The sequence below is a fragment of the Pezoporus wallicus genome, unplaced genomic scaffold (assembly GCF_028554395.1).
Source record: "Pezoporus wallicus isolate ANWC-B61680 ecotype Strahan unplaced genomic scaffold, APGP_CSIRO_Pwel_v1 scaffold_2696, whole genome shotgun sequence".
NCBI classification, from domain to species: domain Eukaryota; kingdom Metazoa; phylum Chordata; class Aves; order Psittaciformes; family Psittacidae; genus Pezoporus; species Pezoporus wallicus.
Genome location: NW_026637439.1, coordinates 778,979 through 794,708, shown reverse-complemented (window position 1 = coordinate 794,708; position 15,730 = coordinate 778,979). Strand labels below are relative to the sequence as shown.

The following is a 15,730-nucleotide window of genomic DNA, read 5'->3' as shown; positions in this document are numbered from 1 at the left end:
AACTGTATCACCACCCAAGATGACAACTATTTCCGATCTTACGACATTTAAAAAAGAAAGAAGAAAAAAGGACAAGGAGATAGCTACATTAGAAATTTGCCTTTGTCATACAAAATTTATTTCTGCTGGGTTAGTCTATTAAAAAAATAACCTGTCACCACCCTGAGGATGCCCAAACTGGCCCAAGCTGGTCAGACTCACCTCATCGCTAAGGACTTGCGCAGTCATCACGGGACTGTTGGCTGACCTGGTTACTTTCACTGGGCCTCATCCTGACCCTGAGCTGGCTTTCAAGCTTGAGCTAAGATCTGATTCCTCTCTATGGACTTGTCCAGCACTCTAGACTCTTGGATGAATGCAGTTACCATCACCCTACCTGCTCTGTTCACCCTGTGTGGGTGCTGTAGAACTGTTTCTCATTAATAACTTGACCAAGTGTGAATTCATACTCACAAGCTATGACAACTGCTTCTAAGTGAAAGAAATTAAACAGCTTTCATTATTGGTCTGCTTTCATTTATGATACTTGAGGTCACACCAAATGGGTATTTTTTCACAATGCTGCTACATCATATTATAGCAGGATTATTGTACCTTCATTTGTATGGTACATGGATGCATTTTCTTCTGCACAACTTTAATATGATCAAACCTTTTTAATGTTATGTTATTTATCTTTGTTTCATTACCTCTTGTCTTTCAAACCAAACCATCGCTTGGTTTTGTTGGTACAGCATGTGAAGGACAGCTATTTACAGAGGAATACTATTAGCCTTTGGGTTCAGTTCAAGTTTTGGTTTTTCTTTTTTTTTAAGAGTTAAGTAGCCACTGTCTCAAAATCAAAAATATTATACAATCAAGCTAAGTAAGCTAATATTTGAAACAAGAAATTCTATTTTACAAATTTCATTACTTCTAGTAGAACCAAAATAGAAACATAATTTAATTTTAGGTTTCCAAAACAACTGCCCAAAATACTAAGCAAACTATAAGTTTCCACTTTACCTTTATCTTCCTAGGGAAGATTATTTATTTGATTCAACATCAAGCAAGAATCTCAGCTGAAATCCTTTTATTAAAATGCATGAGAATAGTTACAGGAAATCTCACAAACAGATCACAGACAACTAGTAAAACCAAAATATTTAAGAAGGATCTATCTATAGATATCTGTAGATCCTTGCAACAGCTCTTCCATGTGACATGTTCAGTCCCCCCTCTGCCATACTACTTTGTGATTCTACATTAGCACACAAAGTGACTTCAAAAGTAAGGAAAACAACTAATCACACCTAACAAAATTATCAAGCAAAGACAAATAAAAATATGAGTACATTGGAATGAGGTGTTCAGTCAACATTACTTAGGTTGTCAGGGTCCACCTGGAAATACTGGTTCTGTGTATAAGGTATGTTAAAATACATAGTCAGACAAAACTTAAATGCAGACATGCATTCATACTCACTAATTTCAAAGCTGAAAGGAAACGGCAGTCAAGGTTTGGCTTATATGAGGCCTCTGCCCTTTCAAGTTAAATGTGTGGATGACTAAAGGTATGCAAGATCACTTTTTGTGGGCAATGAATGTGACATAAGTTAGCAAAGACTGAATGAAATGCAAAAAAATAGCCTCTGAAAAAGGAAAAGTGTACAACTTTCCTAAACCAATTTTTGCAAATAAAAGAAATCCAGAAGCGTGTCTGACAGTGAGTTTCAAGTTACAGAGAAGTTCTTGTAGACTTCTTTCATCATGACACATTCTAGATGAATAGAGTGTGGATTCTGCCCGACAAAAGTCTTTCCCTGAAGAGAAACTGGAATAAACTATTTCACTTTAAGCTGTGTCTTCAAACTGGAAGTATGGTTAATGTAGGTCCATACCTTAGGTCTTAGCAACACTACACGGGACAAGTTACCTGGGCCGATGAGTGATTCAGGAGCAACTATACTTCTTCCAATACCCCTAACCACACTGTGTATCTATACACAATACATTTTGCTAGATGTTATTTTTGTAACAGCTACAAAAAGTGAGGAAAAGCATCACGTGTTTTTATTGCTGAAGACACATTCTAGAACAATGACACTTTTTCAGTGCTTGATGCCAAAAGACATTTAAAAGAACAGTTGGCAGCAATCTCAATGCCAGGGCTGCTGTTCATCCACAAGGTCACTGCACTGTGTACAATATTGTGCAAAAACAGTGTCTAGCTTAAGGAATACAATCAACTGAATTTTACGACCATAAAAACTAAACTAATGATTCAGACAATGCTCCAATTAACAAATGTCAGTAACACTATGCTTCCAGCAGCTAACTGCACAGAAGTATCTTTGAAATGTGACAGCTCAATTTTTTAAAAGCTTAATTATTCTAGCTGACAACCTAAACTCACAGCCATACACTATCAGCACACTTTAAAGTGTCAGCATGAAATAAAATGCAGCAAAAAAAAAGCTCAGTGAGATTATTAAAGTAAGTAGCTCAATAAATGAATTGAGCTGGCTTCAAATAACAAGGAAAGAAAACATATAAAGAGGGGAAGCATCCAAGGAGGTTAGCTCATTTTGACAGCCGAAGCCAGAACAGTGGGTGAAGAAACAATTCTCAGCTGTATGACAAGTCAATAGTGCAAAAATTAAAAGCTTTAGTGTACATTACAACGCAGTATCCTGAGAAGCAGGATGGAACTTACACCTGGCCACCAGTACCCTGCATGTTTCTGAAATAATTCAGAACCGCAAGTAAGCTTCCTAGGGGCTTGGAGGAGGCTAGAGGGGAAAACCGGGGCAAATTCACTAAGCTTAACTATTTGGGTCAGTCAAAATGGAGAAAAAAGACCGTATTAGTATCATATACACAAAGTTACCGTCAAAATAAAGAAACCTGTATTTTTTTTTCCTCCAAAATAACGCATCTGAAACACGATTTGCGTTAATCTTATCAACAGCAGGACACGCGCAAACCTGAACTTGTAAAACGGCTCTGCCCGTTTCTAGGGCTTCCGAAGCCGCTTCTATCCTACCAGCCCTCCTCACCGCCCTGCTCCAAACCCGCGGGGGGCAGCCCCCCTCACCATTGCCAGCCAGCGCCCGCCAGTCCCGAGGCCACAGCACGACTGCAGCCGGCCCTTCCCCACTTCCGCAGCGGGAGCCGCCCCCCCCCTCACGCCGCGAAGGACCGGGGCCTCTCCCTCCCCCACCTCCCGGGCTGCCCGTGGCTAGGCGCAGCGCGCTCTCCCGCCGCCGCGACATCCAGGAAGGCTCACGTCGCCCGCAGCCTCACCTTGAAGGGGTTGTTGAGGTCCGGGTCGGCGAAGGGGTTGCTGTCGAAGTCCGACATGATGGGGGGCAGACAGGCGCTGTTATCACTGGGTGGCGGCCCTAGCCCTGCAGCGCCCCCAACACTCACCGACTCGCAGACTGCCCCCCGCCACCGCTGTCGCTACAATCCGAGACCTAGCCCGCCCCCCGCTACCGACCAGCCACGGGCGGCCGACCTCCCAAAATGGCCGCCCCGGAAGTGAGGTGCAGGGTGGGACGGCCCTACAGGGGAGGAGAGCTTCCAGTGCCAGCGCCGAGGGGCCGGACCAAGGCAGGTCACGGGAAAGCCGGCTCCTCGAGCAGAGCCGGGCGGAGCAGGGCAGGGCGGCAGGAGGCTTGGGAGGGGCCATACCCAGGGTGGATGAAGGCTGATGAATTACTGTGGTCGGGGCTGTTGGCCGCTCGTCGCCGCTCCACTTGGGATGATGAGGAACGATGGGGGCTTTGTTCCGCCGCCATGTGTTGTCAGCACCAGGCGCGGGGGAAGGAGGGCCGGGCGAGCAGCAGGGGGGCAGGCCAGGCCCGGCCCGGCGAGACGGGTGGCAGGGGCGTGCGGACGTGACCCGCGGCCATGGCGGGGCGGGATGCCTCACCTCAGAGAGCAGCGCCCGGGCGGACAGTCCCGTGGTGGCGGCTGGGCCGGTGTGCCCTGACTTGCTGACCGTGTCTCGGTGCCATGGTAGACGGTAGCCAACAGAGGAGGTGCGAGCACTCCGCTTTCCTCCACCCTTCCCCGACTCAGCCCGTCTCGCATGGACAGTGAAATGATGGCAGAAAGGAAGCCTTCGAACTTGAGGCTTATTTGGTAAAACGTAGACTTGGTCTCTTGTTCTCTTCTGTTGGCATGATAAATAGCTTACCAAGCGTATGGCTTACGAAGGGCTGTAGGTAGGCTTTGAACCGCGGTCACAAAATCCTGCTTCCATGAGTGAACACATCAAAAGGGCTTCTTGGAAGTGTTCAACTTTTTCAAATGCTTCCTCAGAAATATTGACACTGCAGTTTGAAGAACCAGGTCCGAATGACGCAAATAAATGAGAGCAGCTGTTGGAAGCACTGAAGAACCTTTAGTTGAAATCTGAAATGCCATCTGCTTGATACCAGTCTGTGTTGATGCAACCCTATTAAAACCAATGAATCCTGACTTGCTTTACATGCTTTTTACATAAATATTTAAATTTTGATTTAAATTTTAAAAAAAGGAAAAAAGGTTTCTTAGGTCAGACAAAAAGAAATTGTTATCAGAGTGAAACTGGCCTTTTAACTTTCTGGCATTCAAATATGATTTTTTTTTTGTTTTTTCCCCATGAAATAATCATAGGCTAACACACTGTCCAGGGCTTTTTGAAGGCTGACTCAGCATGTTAGCACTTTCATGTACCTAACTGGCTCTACATATATCAATACTCTTACCCTGGCACTGGCAGTTGTTATAATGGTGACGTTTTGTCAACAGGTCAGGGAAAAGTGTATGTGTACACAAGAATTGATTTTGCACAGATCAGTAAAGAAAGCAGTAATTGTTTCTAGGCTTGTTCTAATTTATGCACAAGTTTCTCAATTGTTCCTGAAGGACTGTCAGATATAAGATGGCATGAAAATGGGGCAAATCATAAAAGTGTAGCTTCTAAACAACAAAACACTTTAAACTTTTTTGTTTCTATGAAGTATAAAACACTTCACACTTCAAAAAACACCAAGGCAGCTGTTCTGTGATCAACAAAAGAATGTTACACTATTAGTCACAAGTGACAGCAAATAATTTTGTTTTCCAACATTCGCCCATGACTCAATATATCATAGCTCAATGGTATGTGTTGATACTTCAAAAGCTTTGTGCATTGGCCACTGTACTTGCTCCTCTTTCAGCTGAACAGGAATGAATGAATGAATGCATGCATGAACTAAGGTTCGGCTGAAAAGAGTATCTTTTCCTGTGTGTTGCTGGTGCTTCAAAACATGGACTTCTTTAATAATAATTTGTGCACAGTTAAAGGGGAATAATCTGTCATCTGAGTTTCAAGGCAATAATGAAACTGCATTAGGATGTTTTTGGAAAGGGTAATAAATATTTTCCATTAAATGATAGCACTTTGGTAGTGCATCTTTGCTTGCTACTGAAAGTGCTAACACTGGGAGGTACCAATTGACTGCAAGCTAATAGAAAATGAGAATTTATTATTTCAACTAATTGAGTAGTTTGTGCTATACATAAACAATGTGGACAATATAAATGGTCATCATTTGATGGTGATGGTTGACATTGTCAGTTATTTTCTCCATCTTCCAAAGGAGTTTCAGAATTAGAAAAGAGACATGATTAGGCAAGGATGCCCTTCAGAGAGTGCTCTCTACACCGTGTTTTCAAAATAGTAGATTTTTTTTCTGTAAGAATTACCTACTTGCAATCAACTATTTCTAATTCAGCTACAAGATACAGCTCAAAAATACATCAGTTGGATTTTTAATATGCTAGTAAATGAATTGAAAAATACAGTCTAGTAGAGAATCGCTGACATTGTTTAGATAAAACTATATCTCTGAACTAAAAATGCCCCAGCCTCCTGGGATTGGTTTTATTCAGTGGTTTTTCAGTAATACCAAAATAGTTGCTTTCTTTGCAAACAAAATAACCCTAGATTGAATTAGCCGTTTCCTCAGAAAGAAGAGTTTAAATGTCAAGAAACAGTACATCTGAACTGCTTGCATGAGTACTGTACTTGTATGCTGCATTTAAGAAATCTTATGTAAAGGACTGACGATATTATTGCTTCAAATTGTGGTTCTCTCAATTTTCTGTCACTTGTAGAATTTGCAGTGCTTATGCCAACCGCAGATGGTGGTGAGGAGCACTCAGATCAGCTGAAAGGAAAATACGACAGTTTTCTTTCAATCCAAAATGTTCAAATGCTGAGTAGACAACCAAGTGATCTCTTCTAAACAGCTCTCTCTCCCAGTGAAAATCACAGTTTTACAGAGGATGGACTTTCAAAAAATAAAACAAAGCTGTAACAAGTAAGCCCTAGTAGTGTCAAATTAGGTCATATGCAGATAACAATTTTAAAGTTGATGAATGTTGAGGCAGACTACAGCTAGTCTGTTAGGTAAAACCTAACCTGAAGTGTTATTCAGTAACAGCTCTTGGAACAACTTAAAATAGCAAGAGCCTTTTCCTAGGTTTCACAGCGGTGAGACTGACTTGCAAAATATTGAATAGATTTTAACTTAGGAGAGGGGGAAGAGAAATGTGATAAATAGGTATTTCAGTATAATACTTGAAGGTCAAGAGCTGCAATATCCCCTCAAAAATATTCTGCCTCAAATGAAAAGAAATGAAGCCCAGATTCCCCAAGATAATGCAGTTTTAGTGTGCTGATTGCTGGATCAAAATCTGTTTCCATCGTGCAAAGTACTGAGCTAATATAAACTTGTTTTAATAGTCTGAAGAGAAGTCTTAAGTCTTTTTCAGGGAGTGGGGCAGCTTTGCCAGTTCTACTACCAGAAGATACACTTGCACCCTTTTCTGAGTAGAACCAGCATAGCCAGATTACAGGAGGCAGTGTGTGACCTTTTGATGAGAACTCTGACTACTTTCTGAAGCTCCACACTTGGGTTTTCAGTCATGTTCCAGAACTGTAGGAGGATATTTGGAATTCTTCTCTATGGATAGCTCACCTCTTTGGCGGTAGGAGAAGGATTCCCATAGCTGAATTACAGCAGGGAATAGGTAATTGGTGCATAGCCATGTTGTGATCATTTTGCCAAAGGCTGTCTGGTACTGTCAGTGATCTCATACCCTGCATGCCCATGCTCTACCCAGCTTTCTTGCTGTAACTGACCCTGACCTGTATGCTCTACCGCAGACCCACACTGAAGTAAGGACATGCACATCCAGCCACTGTACTTTGTGCCCCTCAAGAATCAGAACTGAACTTGAGTTCACAGCAGAGAACCAACATCTCGTTTTGCTACTTTGAGTAACAGATTTCTCCAATGTCCAGGTGTTCAGTGGGCATGCTTTGTAATAAGAAAATTAAGTCATTCTTGGCTTGAGCAAAGAATCATTTTGCTGACCTAGAATGACATTGCTCAATGTCATGCCGTTCAAAATGAAGATCAGATGCGAAAAGCTGATCCCAATGGAACCATTAGTTTCTGCTGCTCTTCATATTCCCCTTAGTCCTATTCTGCTCCATCTGTTCTAAGACTCTACAAAGAGTAGGTCATCAGCGAACCATCCTTCCCTGTGCTTCTTTGAACTCTGGACTAGTTGCTGGTCTTTGTCCAAGGAGCAGAGCCCTTCTCCCATAGCAGGGGATTTTAGGAATGTGCAGGCACAGCACAGCTATCACAAGCAAGGTGTCTCTATTTTTCTCCCAAACTGAACTTACCTGACTGTTTCCCATCCCACAGGCAGCAAAGGTTAGCATAAACACTTTTACAGAGGCCAGTAATCATCAGCACTGTCCAAGACAGCAGGATGTAATCGTGTATACTTCCTGCTGGAAGAAGACTTGTGCATCCATCTAGCTGGGGACAGAACAGTAGCAATTTTCCTCCTCTTTAAAGAGTCACGATGCCTGTGAATGAAGTCACTGCCATAAACACTGCCTTTAAGGGGATGGCTAACCTACTGTGGAAGCCAGTGTGTGGGAGCAATGAATAGTAAGCTACAGTCATGAGGAAAGATACTGCAAAATGAACACATGCTATTTGGGAGTGAGGAGAGCATTCTAGGCAGCTGTGGAGTGAAGCCAAGTGGCACTTGCAGTCTGTGCTGCTTGCATTTGTTCCTGTACCAAGTCAAGAGTGCGAGGAAGAGCAGAATGTAAGGCAGGTGGTAAAAGATCTGGTTTAGGCAATAAGTAGACCTCGGATGCACCTGCCTCCTCCTCCCACTGTATTATCATTTGCTGTATTATAACACAGATGCTTGGCTTCTGCAGCTCCCCAGTCTCTTCTCATATCTGTACCCCTCAAGAAGAGGTACGCTGGTTGTTTTCAGTGGGAATAGTTTAGACAGTACTAGGACTTCCCCTATGATCCCTTCCAGTCAAATAATTCTGGTAAATAACTTTTCAGGGTGTCTCTCATCCTTTCCAATTTAAAAATACATGTGAATAATTGAACATAAATAGTTGTCTGCATTTTGATTATTTTTTGTTTTGCATTGCTTTTTAATCACATGTATTTTCTTCATCAAGTGATTATATAGAAGTAATTATTAGGCAATTAAATTCCAATTGGAAAGCAATTGAATTGCAATTCTGGGACCTAGAAAACGATTCAGGGAGGAATCTGAATACATGTAAGGAGTGAGTGTTTCAAAACTGTGGTCCTCAAATGTTGGGAGTTCTGTTCCGCAAGTAAGGAAAAAATATTGAGAACAAAAGGTGTGGGGAATGATGGTTTCTTGGTTACAATACAACTATACACAGCTTTGCAAGAAAATGTGGGATTTTGCATAAAATAGCTCAGAGAAGATCCTTTACAGTTTGACTGTCCTCATGCAGATGTGCAGGTGCAAGTAGTTACTGATCTTCACACAAAGCCAAACAATATATTAAGAAAATTTTGGGCTTGGGGAAGCCTGGCCTGGTGTTATTCCACCTCTGCATACACCTGTTCTCCCTACTTCTAAGGTGCAGTTGGACAGGGTGCTGGGCCATCTTGTCTAGACTGTGCTTTGGCCAAGAAAGGTTGGGCCAGATGATCCTTGCAGTCCCTTCTATGATTCTATGAATAAACTAGAAGTTGTAAATGTCAAATCATTATTTCAGTAAGTGGAGATCTGAAGTGCTGGGGAGAAAACATGCAGGTCTTTGGTGAAAGAGACTGGCCACTGCCGAAGTTAATGTTTTGGCAAGGATATTCTTGTTTCAGTATTTCAATAAGCATTGCAGATGAAGCAGAGAAAACCAATAACATTTGCATGGAAGAAAGAATGATGGATAGAGTATATACTTAGTGCAGATCTACTAAACTGGGTTGCCAAACCATTTCAAATATTGTATGGTATTATTGCTGTATGGTTGAGTTATGGTGCATGCAGAGTGCTCTGCTCCAGCCAAATATTGTGTCCTCATTGAAAGAAAAAAAATTAGAGGTACATGTGTACCCTTAGAATACTGTGAATATCAAGTTTCTCCCTTTTGAAAATTCAGTCTGTCCTTTAGTAAAGACTAATTTGTGAATCTGTAATAGAATGCTGAAATAAATGTAAACTTCTCCACCCCTGAACGTGCTTGAGTGCAGTTCATAACCAGGTATTACAAAGTGATAGATATTACCCTTTGATAAGTCTCATGGGCCTTTTTAGCAGAAATGAGGAATCTCTATCAATATCTGAGACTATCAATACCTACAGAGTAGCAGCATGGCTTATGTACTCTAAATGGCTAGCAAAAGATGGGATAATAAACTATTACTTTTATTCTCAAAGCACATTTGCTTTGAAAACTAACCTCTTTTCTATTTCTTTATGTTAGCATTTGATAGGTGTATGTGATTTGGTAGATGAGATGTCACTTTACCTAAGCTCAATTTAAAAAAAAATGTCGCCAGAAGGTATATGATCCAATCAGTGTTAAAGAAGCTCACTTTGAAACATGGTACCACCCTGTTAAACAAACAAACTCGATGATTATATTATAGCATCGTGAGTGCTAAGCATTGAGGAGCTTGTTATTTTAATGATGGCTGTTCTGGTTTATTCTACTCATGTGAGATTGGGGGCACCTATTACTGTTGCTTTGGGTCATCCTTTTTGCACCCCAGGCAGGGCCCTACATGCTGCCTGAGCACCAGGATCCCCTCTGGAGTGGAAGCACCACTGACAAAACTCAGGGGCATGTCAGCAGTTGACCAGCCCAGAGATCCCATTGCCTAACACAGGCTTCCAGCACTACCCTGGCTGGCCTGGTATCTTTCCTTCCAGCATAAGCTATTGGTGTCCTGCTGTTAGTGCAGCAAGATCTTGCTGGGTCATTTGCAGCCCATTTAAAGCTGCCAAAATACCTTCCGAGAAGGAGAAAACAGGACCCAGAGAGATGTCTCAGGTGTTTTGAGTTCTTTTGGGCTCAGGAAGGTTTTAGGAAAGTAAACATGATAGCAGACAACCTTGACGTTTGTTTTTCACAATATTTAATAATTATAATCTTTGTTGAATTTCCTTGGATCTGTCAAGCAGGTGTGTGTTGATTTCTTTCCTCAAAAAGTCTAACTTTCATGGTAGAACAACTCTGCAGAGATCTGAGAAAGCAGTTATCAGTCAGAAAGTACTGTTGGGGGAAAATTTCATTGAATTAAGACCTAAATATGCAAGCAACAACCCCTGCTGGTGTTCTTCAAATGCCTGAGAGGAAATACTGTTTAAAAATGGCAGGTGAAGGCTGAATTCCTAGCACCCTGATTCCAGGGAAGAAGTGTGGTTATATGCTGGACATTAACAATAAAGATAAGACTCACTACATAAACACAAGATTCTGAAAGTAATTGGCTGCTTTCACAGAGATGAATGGCTCTTGCATATGTTACGTTATAGAAGAACTAGCTAATAAGCAGTTTTACACATGGAGTAGTCCTGTGAGTTTTTTGTAAATAAGCAAATGTTCTTTCAGTTTTTGTCCAAGCAATTATTCCAACATGTCTGTAAAATGCTACTTATGCTAAGAAATCTGTCTTCATCACTTTTCTCAGATGTTATTCCCCCTCCTCCTTCCAATTATATACACAAAACAGCAAAGGGAAGACACACATTTTTTACTAATGTTGGTAGGTGTGCAACTCCATTCCTTTAGAAACAGACTTCCATTCACACCATACAAATGTACCATCCTACAGGATGTTTAAAACAGTAGTGCCACTGTCAAGTCTGGATCTACTGTGAAATAGTAATAAAAAGGTTCCATATTTGCTGGTTTTCTGCTTTCCAGACTTAGACCAGCTTTCAAAGAATGGAGAATTTTTCTATGTTTTTAGATTTTAGAAGATTTATAGAGAAGTATATTCTTAGACTCAAAGGAGTTTCTATTTTTTGATACAAACTACAACTGTAACTCCAAATTGCTTAGTTTTTTCCTGCTGTATGAATCAGAAGAAAATCCATATTTATTGTCAGTGAAAATTTGAATAATATATAACCCAAATGTGATACAGAACACAAAGAGCAAAATTTTGCAAGATTGATTTTGCAAGATTTCTATTCAAAAGTGCATTGTAAAACATTGCATTGTAAAACATTTTTCCTTCAGTTTGCAATGTTCATAGTAACATTGTGTACTTTCTGCTTCATGCCCGTATCTGTGCTGTGAGATACATATGACATTCAAGAAATCCTTAGCAACTAGACAATACTGTTCCTATTTTTGTAAAAGTGCATCTCTTGGAGCATTGTAGAAATTCTGAGAAAGTGCAGTCAGCAAAATAACATATCTGGTACTTAATTCAGATGAACATTTATGTAAAAAGGGCAACACGAGAATAAGCACTCTATCCGCTTAGTAACTATCTGAGAAATGTTGAAAAGCAATTTAGTTTCACCTAGATGTTTTATCCAAAAGATAAGCTAGGTTCTGCCAAGCATTTGCAGTGAAACATAAAGTGAAGTGAAAGTGTTAGCAATATACAGTCACAGTGGTCCCCTTTCTTATCCACCCCAACAGCAAAAACCCTTCAGCAAGACTTTCATCATCTCGTATCTCATTTACTGTAACAAACTAATTCATTCTTCACTGCTCCTATCTTCCCTGAATGCTGTTGCAAAATTCATTTCCACATCAGTTTTGTAGCTCTGTATGAGCTCACCCTTTTCCATCACATTCTGTATAAAAGTAGGACCTGTGTAATTTTACATTCATTAGTATATGGAACAACAGTACTGTCTAATTATATAAAGATTAAAATGTTCCATGAAACATATACTACTGAACCTGTGCTATATGGTTAATTTTGAAATAACAGTTGTGATCTGCACATTGCCTCATTCTGATCTTTTGCTGTTGGTTCGTATCTGCAATCCACACTTCATGAATTTTCAAACTTTCGTCCATTAAAAGCATATCCTTGAAATAATACATTACAAAACAATTTCCATTGCCTTTGCAAGCTTCAGATTTCTGTGAAATTGCATAAGGTAAATAACTATCAGCTTGCTAGAAGATTTTTTAGAAAGGACTGCTTTTAAACAACTATCACAGATAGTTGACTTTAAATACATCTATTATAAATATAAGGCTGAATGCTCAGAATAAATACCCTTCTTTCAAGACTTGTGCAATTTTTAATTTGTCTCAGTGAAAACATCTTTCACCTCTTCCTCTTTCTTTATATATGTAAATGTGTGTATATGTATCTATATATTATATTTATATTGGCTAATTTTAAATTGCTCAAAATGCCATATGCTGCCACTTGTGCTTTTAAATTCCAGCAAATGTTTCATGCTTGCCACAATTTTTATACTGAAGGTTTTGGCTGAGCCACATTACAGGATCAAGGTCAGTAAATTCTATTTCATCACTGTTTCTGAAGAAGATTTCCTTAAGGAATTCTGTGGAAGCACTGCCCTGGTTTGTCTTGCCACAGTATTGTTTCACTTGTTCTATTTTGCATACTAACTTATAGTTTAACCTTTCAGAGTTTTTAAACTACTTTTGTAGAGTTCTGTGAGATTCTTCCATGGATTAAGAGAGTTTCAAGGAAAATGTATAGTAGAGCCCTGTGTCCTGGGTTCAGCAGTAGCAGTCAGTTTTTCTCCTTCTTGGTAGCTGGTGCAGCATTGTGTTTTGACTTTCAGCCTGGGAACAGTGCTGATAACACCAAAGTTTTCAGTTGTTGCTAAGTAATGTTTACCCTGACCAAGGACTTTGTGAGGCTCATGCTCTGCCAGGGAGGAGGGGAAGCTGTGAGGAAGCAGAGACAGGACACCTGACCCAAGCTAGCCAAAGAGGTATTCCATACCACAGCACGTCGTGCCTGGGGAGGTAACTGGGAGTGCCCCGGAAGGACACGGGGTCTTCTGGGTCGGACTCGTTTTTCAGTGGGTGGTATCGTATTCTCTTCCCTTGATATTTTCTCTTATCATTGTTGTCGTTGGTGGTAGCAGTGGTGATTTGTGTTGTACATTGGTTGCTGGACTGTTCTTGTCTCAACCCGTGGGAGTTGCACTCTTTCAATTCTCGTCCCCATCCCTCCGAGAGTGGGGAAGGGGAGAGCCCCCAGGGGGGGTGGGTGGACGTGGGCCTTGATTGCTTCCAGCCTGGCACCACTCACTGGGAGTGAGTGAACAAGCTGTCTGGCTAGGGTTTTAACCACGACACCCTGCAATTCACTGGGTCATTTCACTGGTAATAATATTTTCATATTTACATCAGAGTAAGTAATTGCCATTCCATATTTCATTGACACAGGTCCTCCTACTTTGGAACATTAGTGCCAAAATATCTAAATTTATTATCTATACATTTTAGAAGGTATCTGTCACCCTTTGCTATTTTAAGCCACAACACTGTGTCTATGACTTACAGTATTTTAATTCATATCCTCATTGCTGAAAAAAAAAAAAAGGTGTTTTTCCTATAATCCTTGCCAACTTTACTATGTGTACTCCATGAAGAATATAAAGTCATAAGCATACAATGAAATCCTAATTTCTGGTTGCAGTAGAAGGAACTGTCAAGGCACTTAAGAGGCTATGTATGGAGGCCTCTATGTCCTACTGAGTATTTTGTAAAACCATGTCACTCATTACACCCAGTGCCAGTGACTTAGTAAGCAAGATACCCTAAGTTCTTCCTGATATTGTTATTTACCCTGTAGAATACACATTTTCAAGACTTGAATGCTAGGAGAGCAAGGCACTTCTCCCTTGAAAGAATATTAGACTTCAGGATAAATATTCTCGATTATCTGAAAGGATCCTAAAGCCAAGACAGGAAAAACTGTTAAAGAGTGGCACTTGCACACCTTAGAGGTAAATAGATTAAAAATGTGAATGTGAAATAATTATTATTTTGAAATCCCAGCCATGAAGAAATAGATAATTTATAGTTCTGCATGTGACTTGTGCCTTTCCCTTCTGATTTCAAATACAGTTGTCACATATTCAGTTGAATATATACGGATTTAAATTATTTATAGAATCATAGACTCATAGAATACTTAGGGTTTGAAAACACCTTAAGATCATCCAGTTCCAACCCCCCTGCCATGGGCAGGGACACCTCACACTAAACCGTGCCACCCAAGGCTCTGTCCAACCTGGACTTGAACACCACCAGGGATGGAGCATTCACAACCTCCCTGGGCAACCCATTCCAGTGCCTCACCACCCTAAAAGGAAAGAATTTCCTCCTTATATCCAATCTGAACTTCCCCTGTTTAAGTTTTAACCCATTACCCCTTGTCCTATCACTACAGTCCCCAATGAAGAGTCCCTCCCCAGCATTCCCTATAGGCCCCCTTCAGATACTGAAAGGCTGCTGTGAGGTCTCCACGCAGCCTTCTCTTCTCCAGGCTGAACAGCCCCAACTTCCTCAGCCTGTCTTCATACAGGAGGTTCTCCAGTCCCCTGATCATCCTCGTGGCCCTTCTCTGGACTTGTTCCAACAGTTCCATGTCCTTTTTATGTTGAGGACACCAGAACTGCACACAATACTCCAAGTGAGGTCTCACAAGAGCAGAGTAGAGGGGCAGGATCACCTCCTTCGACCTGCTGGTCACGCTCCTTTTGATGCAGCCCAGGATACGGTTGGCTTTCTGGGCTGTGAGCGCACACTGAAGCCGGCTCATGTTTAGCTTCTCATGGACCAACACCCCCAAGTCCTTCTCTGCAGGGCTGCTCTGAATCTCTTCTCTGCCCAACCTGTAGCTGTGCCTGGGATTGCTCTGACCCAGGTGTAGGACCTTGCACTTGTCATGGTTAAACTTCATGAGGTTGGCATCAGCCCATCTCACAAGCGTGTCAAGGTCCCTCTGGATGGCATTCCTTCCCTCCAGCTATCAACCGAACCACACAGCTTGGTGTCATTGGCAAACTTGCTGAGGGCGCACTCAATCCCACTGTCCATGGTCAGCGAAAAAGATGTTGAACAAGACCGGTCCCAACACCAATCCCTGAGGGACACCACTTGCTACTGGTCTCCAGCTGGACATTGAGCCATTGACCACAACTCTTTGCATGTCGCCATCCAGCCAGTTCTATATTCACCAGGTGGTCCACCTTTCAAATGTCACGTGGGACAGTGTCGAACCCTTTGCACAAGTCCAGGTAGATGACATCAACTGCTCTACCCCTGTCCATCAGTTCTGTAGCCACATCAGAGAAGGCCACCAAATTGGTCAGGCAGGATTTCCCCTTAGTGAAGCCATGCTGGCCATCACCAACCACCTTGTTGTTTTTCATGTGC

The 15,730-nt window shown here is 41.5% G+C and overlaps 1 protein-coding gene across 3 annotated transcripts in view; it reads right to left on the bottom strand.

Moving 5' to 3' along the window:
• The window catches only part of SCAMP1 (secretory carrier membrane protein 1), a 39,858-nt gene extending 36,394 nt beyond the window's left edge, over positions 1–3,464 (bottom strand). For all 3 annotated transcript variants that reach the window (XM_057405441.1, XM_057405444.1, XM_057405443.1), the window contains exon 1: positions 3,286–3,464. In XM_057405441.1, coding sequence (XP_057261424.1) covers positions 3,286–3,342 — 57 coding nt within the window. In that variant the 5' untranslated portion in view covers positions 3,343–3,464. The remainder of the gene's footprint in view (positions 1–3,285) is intronic.
• Positions 3,465–15,730: the final 12,266 nt, after the last annotated feature.